This window comes from Athene cunicularia (genome assembly GCF_003259725.1).
Source record: "Athene cunicularia isolate RWA chromosome Z unlocalized genomic scaffold, athCun1 chrZ_part3, whole genome shotgun sequence".
NCBI lineage: Eukaryota > Metazoa > Chordata > Aves > Strigiformes > Strigidae > Athene > Athene cunicularia.
The window spans coordinates 14,133,924-14,148,502 of record NW_020799144.1 but is presented as its reverse complement, the minus strand read 5'-3'; the positions used below and the strand labels follow the sequence as shown (position 1 = coordinate 14,148,502).

Sequence of the window (14,579 nt, the reverse complement as noted above, 5' to 3'; positions counted from 1 at the left end):
CATACGAAGATTTAGCTCTGTTCTTCTCTCACATAGCACCCTATTCTTCACGCTCCACAAGCAGAGCTACTACCTCCAGGCTGCACTTTGCACATACATCAATACTCTGTCCCTCCTGTCTGGCATACCCTCTAGACATTTTTTTTTAACTGGACTGATCCCTCTGGCTTCCCTGGCCCATCCTCCTCCACTGCTCATCACTGTACCCCTCTAGAAACTCCTGAGTGGAGACTCGAGTCAGACATTGTCCTAGAAAGGTGCAATGGGGACAAGAAGCCTTGCAGGGACAGAGAGCAGATAAACTAGTAACTCTAATAAAAAAGAATTACCAGCATAGACGATTTCTCCTTTACTTTCCTTTATTGTAACTGATAGTTCATCAGGTAGAAACTGAATGACACCATGTGGATCATCGTTCTTCAGAATGGTTATATTGACCCTTGTGGCACTCCCCAGCTTGCCTGGCATTTCACTGTAGCCACTGAGTACTACAGAATATATCTCATCCAGCTAAAAGAGGTGAACAGTCCCAATAAATATACATGTTCAGTATTTACATCCAAAACAAATGGACAAACATCCTCAGTCCCTAGCCAGGCAGAAAGAGATACAAATTTAAACAAAAGGAAATCACACACACTTTCTACATGCACAGCATTTGTACATTATCATCATAACAAAGAAATAATTAGAAATTTCTACCTCTGACAGGACCATTTTATCAAAAAAAAATCTAGCATTATTACAGGCAAGGACTTATTTTGTGTACTTAGTATCATATCAATTCAATAGTACAAATATCTTTGTGGTGCTCCCTGAAAGGTAACTTTTCCGTAAGTTTTATTAACATTTCTGGTTTTATAACAGAGAAAGCAAAGATTTTAGAACCACTGACAGCAAACTAATTAAAAAAGGCTGTATCTGCTTGCTTTATTAATCTAATGGGACATTGTACTTCATATATTTCTCGGAAATGCTCACAGGTAATGCTTCAAGGAGCATTAAAACAACTATTGCATCTCTGTATCTGTACGGGAAATGTTAGTCTAGACTGAGGTACGCTGAGTAAAATTAGCAGATGGTTACTAGAAAAGCAACAAAAAGGAATTGATTCTTCACAAAGAGTTCAGTTAAACAACGGCAGTCTATACTACGGAACGTCATGGATGCTAAAAATTTACATGGATGCAAAGTGCAACTGTTTTAATTCATAGAAGAAAATCCACTGAGGACTATTAAACCCGAAGACACTTGCTATTTATCCAGTCATCCCTGGTTTGGAGGTTCATTGTGTGCTATTACACACTTCTTTTATTCCTATATATTTGTCTATTTTTAATAAGTGACAAACTAATATGGCTGTGAACAGAATTTGAAGAGAGAAAATTATTAATTTTTACCTCTGGAATCCCATCCATCCTTGTCAGAAGAGTAATTATGATCTCTCTTTCACCAGGCTTAAACTCCAGGATTCCTGTGCTTCCATAAAACTCATTATTGTCTCTTGGTTCTACAGTGTAGCGTAGAAACTGCCTGATGAGACTTCCTCTACTGCGGACAATCTGCAGTTCAACAGACTCCCCTTCCTGTACAAAAGAAAATCCAGCTCTTTTCTAACATTCTGCTTAAACTGAATCGTCCATAAAGATTGAGAAAAATTACTCAGATAGCTACCTTGATACGGTAGGGACCTCTAGAAGAGGGAGAAAATTCAAACACTCCTCCAGGATCATCATTTTCCAAAATAATAATTTCACGAGTAGTAAACCCATATTTCAGTATTTGATTTTCCACACTGACCCTGAGAAAGGAAGGCAAGAGGTTAATTTGAGTGACAGTTCTGTTTGGCATGTAAATCCACACCTGTGTGAAGGGCATCAGAATACTGATGGATTTTACTAATAAATTATAAAAACAATTACCTGCAAAGAATAAAATAAATTAGGAAGTACACACATGGTTTATCCATTTGTAAAAAAGCCTTTGCCTCTGAAGAAACTTTGTTTTCTGCTTAGTTTTTACATTGGTGATTCTGGGTTTTTTTAGTCACACATGCACACAACACACAGGAAAAGAAACAGAATTGAGTAGTAAAAAGTTTGTCACATTCAGTATTTCTTTGTACTTGGATCAAAACATAAAGGATAATCCAAAACCACTTAAACAAACAGAAATTACATTGACAACTACACATTCTTTTGCTCTTCTGCAAAATTGACTCTTGCTACAAATTGGAAGAGAGTTGTCCCTCAACACAGTGGATTTCATCCTCACCCATTTGTTAACCTGCCTCCTGTAAGATGTGGACAGTACCTGTAGGATCCTAGCCTGGCTCTAGTAAGCATTGGATCTGTGCTCAGTAGCTCGGTCTCATTCTCTTTCTCCTCCCTTACTCACAAACCCGCTGCCTAAAAGCATATGGTGAACAGTGCAGTTATGATCAAATAGAGATTCCTCCCCCTGGGCTACCGCCACATGATCGTGGTCTTCATCATGGGCCTTACTTGACAAGAGAAGGAAAGCTTGCACATTTCTTGCATTCATTTCCTCAGATGTGGTAATTTTCAATGGCATTGCTTTAGGTTCATCACACTAAAAATGCCGGAAAAAAACTACTACTGAGGATGCACCAAGAATGTACCTTCAGATTAACAGCTTGGATATGGTTTATTATATCATGTTTTATGTATTTAGGGTCCTGTGCATCCTCCATGTTTCCTGGAAGAAAATTTCAATGAACTCTTGATACAGCATGCTGTAAATATTTTTATGGTTTCACTGTACTACAACCCAGACTTCCTGAAACACTATTTCATGTAGAAAGAAACACGATCTATTGTATCCAGTATTTGAAATCTGTTCCAAAACTCTTTCCACAGACACTCCATAACTAACTGGAACACCCACACACAAACAGAAAAACAGCAATGTATCTTGTAGCAAAGTCTACAGGGAGGATATAAGATTCAAACCAGGAAATATTTGTTTTAAATGGTAATATGTCATGTTTATTGCACATTAAAAAAATATGTCAGTAGACACAATGACTCGTGTTAACATAAACTAAATTCAGGTTATTCAAAAAGAAGGTAACTGTTCGTCTTTCACCACAGAAAACTTCTCCATAATTCTAGTCAGTTCAGTCATTTAGTTGGGGCAAATTGTAGTTCTGGCAGTTTAAAACAACTAATCCATTATTGCATCAAACGCTCAAATATCAAACACTGAGCCATGCATTCATGACTTTCAGCATTCACAGATCCTAAATAAAGAAATGTCTTTAAGCCAGAACCCCATGCCACCAAATTAAACACAAAAGGGCAAGCATGCATTGTCTGAAGAGATGCAGAAGATGTGATTCCTGAGAGAAAAAGGAATTATAAAGACAGATTCTGTCCAAACCAATCACTTGTAAAACAAAGCACTGATTCACCGAAGACAAACCACAGTTCACTGCACTTACCCAAAGTACACGACAAACCTTTCTGTCTCTACCCTGTCAACACAGAGAAAGGGGATGGGGGAAGGAATGAAAGTGCCACTTGCTAGAATTTCAAGAGTACTAATCTTAGAAAATAATACTAATTAAAAAAAAAAAAAAAGAAAAAAAGAAAAAACAACAACACAAAGATATTTCCCTTTCCAAATGCGTATACTGTTCGTTTTATGGGAACACTTAATGCAGGGCATTTTCCTGTTGACAAATGCTCGCAAGTGAGTTCCCACTTTGGAGAAACGACCTCATGACCAATCCAGCATGCCAAGACCCATTCATGGTATACCCTACCAAGCCCTCCTCAAAGAGCTCAGTTATTGTCGACCTCTGTGCCTGCTCACAACTGCATCAGCAGCCAGTATTATTAATTATCCCTTCATTTAAAACAAACAAACAAACTGCATCCCTCCATGATATGTTATTTCATTGATCTGCCAAAGTAATGCTAAAAACAGATAAGCACAGTAGGGTACATATCAAAAACTATTTTGGCACAAAATCACATTAAAGTTTATATTTGACAAATTTTCAGTTAACCGGATTACCAAATTAAAATACTAATATAAAAATATAACAAACAAAAGACAAAAGAAAAAAAAAAAAAAAAAGAGTATTTGCTAATCTCTTAATTAGCTCCATTTTGGCCAAGCACTTTGGCCTACCACATCAAGTCAGTTGAAAGGGCAGTATTATCCTGCAATGACAATCATGCATTTCGACTTAATCTAAAATAAATATTTATTAAATAAATACATTTACAAAGTGAATTTCTGACCTCACTAATCTCAAAAAGAACTGATTCAGAATTCAGTAGAGATGAAACTTCATTCAAAAGTCTGAGAAAATAAAGCAAATACACTTGCAGATACATTCTTTCAAATAGCAGATATGAACTGATAGAAATTTCTCACTGATTTCCAGTGAGGCTAGATTTTAAATGCTATATATTGAGACATTCTCTCTTCCATCAGAAACATACGCAAAAGTGTTCCAAAACCATCAAAGTATTAATACAATGAAAAGATCAAGGGGAAAATTCCAGAGTTGGTACTGCTAAAATTTAATTATATCGCTAAGCTGTTGGTAATATAATTTACAACAAAGAATACAAATGAACCATTATGTCAAGTGAGTTTCTGATATGTCTGTACAAGCTTAAGTAGTTAAGACATAACAATTCATGAGAAAGTGGAAGGGCATGCCAGAAATAAAATCTCTTTCAGGTTCATGAAGTTACACTGCATGAGTCCAAACACAGCTCAGACAAAAAAGCTTGTTAATATGAACTGAGGAGTCATGGCAGAATCTAATATTGTGTTGTGATGCACAATGGCAGAAATCCAGAGGGCAGCAGAAATGAAACAGTCATGAGGTACCATGAGGTGCATCTTGAGCACCTCCAGGTGTTCTTTGAAAGGACTGAGAAGACTGGCAAGACTTTATTTCTTTGACACAGTCACAGTGTAAGTCAGATCAGAATCTAGAGAACTTTCAGGTGAGACAGCAACTAGTCAGATTCAGCCCGCGCACTGCTAAAGTAAAGCATTGTTGGGGAGGTTTCTCCACCCAAGTCCCATCTTCAACACCAAGACCACTTTATTGATCGACTGATCTGACCGTGTTTTCTCTGCATGACTGGCCAGATTGCTATCACTGCTCTGACACAGTAAATGTTGGTTATTATTCAAAAAAGTCATAAAATAGGCTATATGCAAAAAATGGAATAGAAGCACCTAGGCTTAGCCTTCCAACTGAGCTCTGTTACGTGAGCAATGAACCATGTGCACAATAGGATCCCTCCTGTCTACACTCTGAGGTACAGACATATAAATCCTTGTAAAATCCTCGGACCAGGATGCACCAGGTGAATTCCTGGCTCAACCTTGGGTTTGTGTCCTCACTGCGGACCTGCGTGGTGATGGCTGGGCTGTGTCTGACCCCAGTCACCACCATCTGGCCTAAACTTGATGTGTATTCCTGGCTTGGCTCACCCCACCATCGTGACCCTGCCTGATGCCCTGGGGTCCAGGTTGCCTCCAGTTACTCCAGCCTGCTCTCCCGCCTCACTGAGGGCAGTGGGATGGGCTCCTGCCTGACCAGCCATGTTATCAGGCGGGGATCCTGGCTCCAGGCCACCACACAGGCCACAGGCCACCAGCCATCAGCTCATGCTACATGCCTTGACAACATCCAAGAACAACGCACTGTTCATGTACAGTCCTTTTGTCGCAGAGTGAAGACATCCCAACTGCCACGGAGTGCACAGGATCAGTTTAGTCCTGTTTCACTCTTTGTGGTATGTGAAAACATCTCTTTAGGCACTCCTGTAACAGCAGTGTGGACACGGGACAAAATTGGCTCTTCAGACCTTCCAAAACACACGGTCTGGCCTGGTGTGGGCATTCAGGAGTAAAGATAAAAGTTAAAACATCTCCTTGTACACACTTGCTTAGCCATACCAAGAAACTCCAGCTACTAAAGAGAGCACCTGACCAGGAGTAAGGAGATCCCTCTCACTGGAAAAGCTACTTGCTTTTCTTTCTCCTCAGCTTAACTTTTTCTGTAAAATGGCTGTCTGCGGACATGAAGTTTTATTTCATCAAAGAAGATAAGCATCGGCAATGTTTATGATGCTAATGTAAGAAACACAATCTCAAATGGAGTGATTGTGTTTTCTGTGCTGAAACAGCTGTAAAAAAAAAAAAAAACCAAAAAAACCAACCAAAACCAACACTTCCCGTATGACAAATCTCATGTGAAATTGTTGAAGGTCAAACTTTTAGAACAATGTAGTAATATTACGCTTAGGTCAAGAAAGATGTTCTTTGTCTCTATTAAGCCAAAGTCATAGTCAGCTTTGAGCAAGGACATCCTGGAGCCATTAGACCTTGAAGAGGATACAGTGCCAACTGGGTGAGCAAACTCAAGGTCCATGTATCCTTCATTGACCTACCCTCATTATAATGCTAAAAATCCCACCTACAGGTCAAGAAGACCCTTGACCAGGTAAAGACCCTTCCCCTGAGCATGCATAGCAGTACAAGTATTGTGTCAGCAGTATTATAATTGTATGCAAATAACTACTAATCATCATAGAGAGGATGGACTTGGAAAATTACTAATTCTGCAAGTTTTTTGCATAAAATCAGCACTAAAAGTCCCGTTGGTGTGTCAAATTTGTCAGAAACCACCAAGCACCTACGCTTGCATGACCCTGAAATAAATAAGCAATGTCTCCTGAGTGTGTGGTTTTTGACCTATTGCACAACTCGCAACAAATCTTCTTTTCAGACAACAAAATGGCTCATCATTGGGGAAATTATTTCTTTAAAAGAGCTTTAATTATTATTTAGCAAAAACTACAGATTAATTTGGACAACTAACAGAAGCTCCAAAATGTTTTTTGCACTTTTAAAACACATAGTACTGCAAAATAGCACAAAGAGGATTTCTGACTGAGTTTAAAGTAGCATGGTAATTTCAAAGTTATTATGAACTAAATACCACTGCAAATAAAATATTAATTAGGAAGAGATGCAATGTAGTTGAATTTGATAGCTTTGGACCAAGAATTGGAATCCCATAGAAAATGAATACTCTGAAAGGCACCTGAGAAACAGAATTGCAACTGTGCATCTGTTTAGTTGTTGCTGTTAAAAACACACTTCTCTAAAAAACTTTATTTTCTATCAGGGTATCGCAGAAAGGGTGCATTCAGATTGCCTGTGGAATGTTACACAATTTGCTTCCTATTTCTGTAGTCAGTGTTCACCCCCTCAATTTTTTCAGGATTATCTACGGATTTAATTAGTGGCAGGACCTAGATTTAAAGAACAGTATTAAAGTAGGATTTGCCACATTATAAATTCCACAGTGCTTCTCATCAGAGGGAACACCTTCTCTCCAGGTTTAATCCATGAATTATTTGATTTTGGAGGCTATTTTAATTTTTCTTACTCATAGCAGGAGACATATGGTGGTATTATTTTGAAAGGTAATAAAAGCTAGCAGTAGGTGTCCAGCAGCACTCATTTAAACTTTCTACTACTATTTTCAAATATCTTTTTCCCCATCAACACAAAGCCTGATCAAATCCTTGAAGAAAAACCCAACATTTTACACTGGAAGAATTAATTCATATAGCATCATATGTATTACTTAATAGAAAAATTACTTAATAAAGATAAATATAGTTTTGAAACAGATAATAACCACAGGAAATCACCAAGTTAGGAGAAAATCCTAACTCCATTAAACAGCATATTAGTGTTCCTGTGCATGTCAACGCAGACAGCAACCCATAACATATAAACATCACCTGAGCCCTGAACTAAGGACTGTAGACAGGGCTTTAAATGCCTTCTTTGATTTACTAACTTTTTTTTCAGGAAGCAATCCCTTAAACACAAAAATCTTTAAAAACTGTCAGTTCACAAAGAAACAGTCAAACTTACGTTTTGCATTTGCAATTTTTATAATAATTATTTTATAAATTTATTCAAGACAGATTTTCAGCCTGTGGAAAATTATATCGCATCAGAGGAGTCACTAGAACTGTAAAAATCCCCCTGCTACATTGCTTCAGTTTTGCTTTATTGTATATAGTATATGGGATTTATGTCGTAGCACGTGTACGTGAATCTGTTCTGGGATGCTAAATTATATGAGGCATGACAAAAAAAAAAAAATTGAGCATAAGGACTATTTAAACAGTCATCTGTTCATGGATTATCACTTTCACAAATTAAAATAAATTTGTCAGTGTATTGCTGTTCCCAGATCCGAAAGTCCACAAGTTCTCGCTCCCAGCACCTTTCATCTAAGAGTGCAAACACAACCCACGTGCCCTGCAGGTCCTGGCCCTTCCCCTGAGCCAAACTGATAGCCGTGTATCTGCACCTTACTGAGGGGATGACAACTGCCAGTAGGAGAATATGTTGTGCAGAAGGAAAAAATAACAATCAGCTTTTTTTAAAAACTGATTTCTATTTGTGCTTACCAGGTGAAACGGACAGCCCTAGTCTCTATATATGATTCCACAAAGCATACACACAATTTCCAGGGCCTGTTCCACCTACATTCATAAGGCCTTTTCTTTCTCAAACAGATTTAACTACAGACATCTGGATTTATTTCTGTTTGGTCTCAATTCGGGCCTATTTGGATATGGGCAAGCATTCAACCTGAAGCTTCTCCTAAAAAAAAGAAAATATGAAGAAGCTTCAGCAGGTACAGGATTGTCTTTGCTTCTTTGTTACTCATTTGTCTTCTACGGAAGCATATTCTTCATTATATATATTTGGCCTCAATTTTGTGGACAGAATTCAGGGCTATTTTTAATATCTACAGCCCCTGGTCAAAGGCCATAAAGCAAGGAAGGAAAATACTATTTTTAATGTCTTGGAAAGTTCCTTTTATAGTTATGGATGCAATCAAAGCTCATTTAAAATGTAAACTGCCTTAACAACACCACTGGGTTGTAAATAATACATTCTTGTTAGAACTAATTATTTTTATTATTTTATTCATGCTATTACTAATTGCAATAAATGGAATGCTTATGAACGTATTTCTATGTCTATAGTTTCATTAAAGTTCTTACATGCTCTATTTTCCTACTGACTTATGCTACAATTTATAGAACAGTACAAGCTCATCCACAGCACAGTGCATCTTTGTTTTCATGTTAATTCACCACTGCTGTGAGGTGCTGGCTGCCAGCCTTGGAAATTGAAATCTCCTGTTGATCCAGAGAGCACAAACTTTGCCGAAAGAAATACCACAAGCTTACATACACAACCCTGCCAGTATCCTTCAACCCTGATTTGAAGAGTCATCTCCAGCACTGAAAGGATGATCTTTGCAGTCATTTCATCCTTGGCTTCTGCTAACGTTCAAGTTGCCCAGTTCCACTCATACCCTTGAGGGACACTCTTCAGGTCTGGAGAAAAGTTCTGATTTTATCTCCTCCTTGTTTACTTCTCTTTCCAGGCCAGTCTACCTGTTTCTTACTTCACTCTCTGACTTTGCCAAGTGTGGGAAAGCTGCTTCCACTGGCATACTTTTTGCCAGCCACTTCATAACCAGCAGAACCTGCTACTCCCATCCGTACATAGCAAAAGCAGAACAGTGGTTACGTTTGTTCAGCTGGCAGTTCGACCCTTATTGCTGCCATCATTTTCAAGGCACAGCATAGGGTTACTATGCAGAGTAAGTGGCAGAAAGCTGTAGTTATATACACCTGCAGAGCTGTCAGAACTTTAAAAAGTTAATCTTTTATGCTGTCCACTTCCTCTAGACACTTACTTGTTTCCTACCCTTCCACTTCGATTTTTTGGCCACTTTACACAACTTCTTCGCAACTTCAATCATCATTCATAATGTTAGTTTCTGGCTTTGTGCCAGGGACCCTAACGGATTCCTTGGGACAAATCAGTTTCATCCACAGGAAGGAAAGCAGAGAACTGCTTGCAATCGTCTCCATTTGGTTTTGTCTTGAACAGAACTGTCTTTCCAAAGCAGTGAGTAGCCAATTTAGAACGAAATAACTCATTCTGAACAAAATGCATCCACCAGACAGCTTTTACAGAAGAAGGCCAATCCTGCAATGGAATAACATCTTTCCTGGGAGAATGATGTTCAGAAATCAGGCTTTTCAACACAGGATCAGTAACTGCTTGAGGAGCTGGTTGCTGGTTTGCTAACATGTAATCACCATGGTTATCTGGTGTTGAAGTTCCCAAGAGCTAGTCTGCACTTCCTACACAGGACAAGAATACTTCTGCATAAGGGAAGGACTGTGTAAGTAGTAGATGTTTAATGTGGACACTGCAGCTGGCAGACCCCCGTTAGTATGTTTCCAGAAAAAGTGGAAGAATATACCTTAGGCTAACAGGAGTTAGTAGAAGTGGTGGCATTTATAAATTATGTATACAACTGAGTTGTTGGAAGCAGGAGAGAAAACAAAGCCAAGATTCTCCTGTTAGTAAATCAAAGTGGGAACATACTCCTGGTTATGAACTAACAAGTATTCTGAGTAGTGTTCACGTGTGGATAACAGTATCTCCTGAGGTCCCTTACTGCCTTAATTATCCTTTAATCCTGTTCTCGTGCAGAAGGGGGAGGACTACAACACATTGCTTCAGAAACACCATTGCTCTCTTTGTAGCCAAAGCATGTGGTAATGGTCACACAGGGCTATTTCAGTAGCCAGAGGTTGTGATGGAAGTATCTAACTGTCAAGAGCAAAAAATACTGGATGCAGAGCTCATCTAATTCTTCAGGGACACCCCAGCTATAAACATTTTTCTGATGGAAACAGTTATGTATTGCCTTCTACTCTTCATTATAGTTTTCCCCCTTATCTCACTAAATACTACTCTTCTGAAAAGATATGTGTTATAACCAACAGCTATAACTAAAGGTCAAACCTAATTAGCATACATTATTTTCATCAAAATATAAACAAAATTAAGTCATTACTTAATAAAAACAACAGTTTCTTACACTGATGTCCAGTCAAAGAAGAATCCATACACAGTCTGAATCAAGATAATACTCCTTCAGGCACTTATCAACACAATACAGGCAACACTTCCTACTTAATACTGTGCTAATTTGTTATATATAAATTGGCTATTACAGCTGATACATATGAATGGAGATGAGGGTACAATACCTGTCCAGAGTTAATAAGACAGTTTCATTCATTTCAGGTATATCATCAGCTTTAATAGTAATGTTGATTGTAGTGTCACTTTGTCCAGATAAGAAAACCACAGAGCCATTAAAAGGACTTATGTCGTCATCTGTTACTGCGTTTTGATTGAGACCAGAGGGTTTCAAGCTCCAAAAGACAGTTGCTTGACCGTCAGTCCCATCTCGATGCAATGCAATGTAAACCTACGAAACACGAGTCTGATGTGACTTGTAAAACTAGATGCAAGAACAATTACTCCCTTACAAGTGACTACTGCATATGAGAATTGAAATGTCCACCTTGTTTTTTGGCTCATACCTATGTATAAGAGATGAAATCAAGGATGGTGTACTAACAGAAATATACACCAAATCTTATACTTTTAACCATTTGTTACATACCTAGACAGTGGAGATGACAGATTATTAATATCACAAATCACTAAGCAACCAGAAACAGAAAAAGCCTGGAATGACTGATTTAATAAGTGCCCACCTCATCAAGACACAATTTAGATTTTGAATGTAAACTACCATAATTTCATTCTGGTTGTTACAGTACAGTGCCAACCTGTACTCTGCTTAAGGAAATTAGCAGTTTTAATCTGAGAACTGTTGATTCAGGGTTTGTGGGAAGATTTCAGTGAAAAAAAAATAGGGGGAAAAAAAAAAAAGGAAAATCTATGAAAAAAAAAGCATTTTAAAAAAGGTTTCTCCGTCTGGGACTAAAGCACTTGGATGACAACGTTTTAGAAAATGCTTCTTTGGATTCTTAAAAACCTAACAGGCATAATTGTTGGAAAACACACCCAGCGAGCCAAATTATATGTTCGTATGTATTTCAACTATCACATATACAGACACTTCCATGAAATTTAGAAGCGCTGTCAGTCCTACTTTACATCACTCCCTTTGCAGTTAGTGAGAGAGATTAAAACTGTCTGCAGCATCTTTTGTTCTGTGTGAGCATTAAGACCTAACAGGTTTTAGATGCTTACAGAGAAAGCAAAGACCAATCAATCTCCCTTCTCTGATAATGACTAACACATTATTTCAGACCTTAGTTTTACAATCATGTTTTTGCCCTTTGTCTTTTTTTTTTTTTTTTTAAAGCAGAGGAATATTTGGGATCAGGCAGATCCCAAAGAGGAAGGATTTTCCACACATTAACGTTCAAATGTTACACTGAATATAGCAAACTTTGCCTTCTCGAAATACATTTTCTATACTAAGGGACAAGATTAAAAGGTTTACTTACCACTGTAAAGGGGGAATCTTCTGGCTCAGAAATAATAATTGGAAGATTGCTAGTAAAGCCTATTTCTCCATTTGCAATATCTGGAGTAATCCTCAAAGAAATATTTCGAATCTCGCCTAATCTAGGACTCAGAGGTGGGACTAGAGGAATCCTATTCACCAGCTCAACTTTTTCCAGCTGTAAGAAAAAGTAAAGAAAAATTTGAGAAACAAGAAGCCTTAGTACCAAGTCAGAACAATTCTGACATTTCAGTATAAATTTCATATCCAGGGAGCAAAACATGTCCAGAACAAATTTCTCTCACTGGCAGCACTGCTGTTAACAAACAGGTGTAAGTAGATGTGACAAAGAAATGAAATGGCTATCGCCGAGCTTTGTCAGTAGAATGGAATACCTCTCAGACAAATCACATTCATGTACACAACTAAATGCACGTAGAGGGAGAAAGAACCTCCCAGATCAGCTGATTTATTACTAGACCTATGAATAGCAGTACTGATTTGACAAATGGCCCAAGCTATTGTCCCAACTTCATTTTTTGTGCCATGCATTGATAAAAATCTGCTTGAAGTCTCTGGAGCCATAACAATGTACAGCCTCTAATGAAACAAAAGAATGATTCAATCTTCCTTCCTCTCTCATACAACTTTAAGGAGTTCTCTATTTATAATAACTAATATATTAGAATTGAATTCAGAATTGAAAATCAGTACAGTGTTTCAAAACTGTAGTCTACTCTCGTGTTACCATTTTTCCAATTCATACTAACAAGAAATAGGAAAATGTTTACCCTTTCTTCAAATGGGACTCACGGAACCCAGCAACAGTACTGACATTGTAAGGAAAGCAGGACATGCCTGTTTAAATATTTCTTTCAAATATAATTTATACCATGTGATTTTGTCTATATGCAACATTTTAATAAATGTTTCCATAACTGATTTGCATATACTTCTGCAAACATTTCACTGGTGTATGAACTACCCATGAGAAACACTTTTTAACTCCCAAAAGCATGTTTGTTCCTTGAAGTTATCAGATATTATCATAGAGTAAGGTTTTATTGGAGGAGGGGAAAGAGGCCTTATTTAAATCCTTACAGTGACCATGAATCTCCATTTCAACTGACGAGTTTTAAACCCTTTCAATTCTTAAAACCAATCTATATAAAATACTTGGGCCGTATTACACTTTGCTCTACCACTGCTCGAGTGACACACAAAAATATTCATGCGCATTTTATTCGATGATAGATGGAACTACTTTACAAATACTGTAATCAGTAACCGATTCTCAACCATACCAGCTAGTTATTGAGAGTCTGCGAGAACAGATGGTGGGTCTGTTTGTTTTGCTTGCTTTCTAAGCTTTCCTCTAGAGTAGGCCCTGATCCTGCAGTTAACAGGATGCAGTTGGACCACTGCATGGTTGTTAGCTCAGTAAATTTTCTGAAATACTACACAGCTGAAACAAATCACTTCGCTGAGTACTTCTGATCCTGGACAGTAACTTTGAGATTAAAGTAATAATTAATGAAGAACCAAGAATTGGTGTTTTGTGTTGGTTTTTTGGTGTTTTTTGTTTCGTTTTGTTTTTGTTTTTTTTTAATTCAGTGTTTCCTTTTAAAGCAAATCAGCACATAAGGAAAAAGGAATGCATTGTGAATTGAATAATAATGGTGAGTAGTTTATTAAATTAGTTCATCTTCCTGTCTATACCAAAAACTGCAGTAGGTTACTTAATTGAAGATGTCACTGAAAAATGTTGGTCTCACTTTTCCAGTTCCACCATCCATTCCCTAGTTGTGTTTAAGCTTCATTTCCTCCTCCACTCCTCCTCCCCTGATTCCTGGGTTGATTTTTTATTGTCCCTAGTACAAACTCTGTAATCTTCTCATTCTAAACATGTTCTCTGAGATTATCATTTATTCACAATGTAGAAGGATTGTCATAGTGATAAATAGGGGTATTTTTCTTCCTTCTTCAAATGAATTATTTGTGCTGGAAAGCCCCTCTGATTTTGTTTATTCAAACAAAAAGATTTTTATGGTTCATGGAGAAAGTACAGAGCATTCACCACACCCCCCCCCCCCCCCCCCCCCCCCCCCCCCCCCCCCCCCCCCCCCCC

General features: G+C 37.9%; 1 protein-coding gene across 1 annotated transcript in view; it reads right to left on the bottom strand.

Annotated features, from left to right (window-relative positions):
- Nucleotides 1-14,579, bottom strand: part of ADGRV1 (adhesion G protein-coupled receptor V1) — a 312,242-nt gene that overhangs the window by 254,498 nt on the left and 43,165 nt on the right. Inside the window, exons 14-17 of the mRNA XM_026866507.1 lie at nt 11,175-11,398; nt 1,675-1,801; nt 1,401-1,586; nt 330-510 (exon numbers count right to left, since the gene is read on the bottom strand). Coding sequence (XP_026722308.1) covers nt 330-510; nt 1,401-1,586; nt 1,675-1,801; nt 11,175-11,398 — 718 coding nt within the window. The remainder of the gene's footprint in view (nt 1-329; nt 511-1,400; nt 1,587-1,674; nt 1,802-11,174; nt 11,399-14,579) is intronic.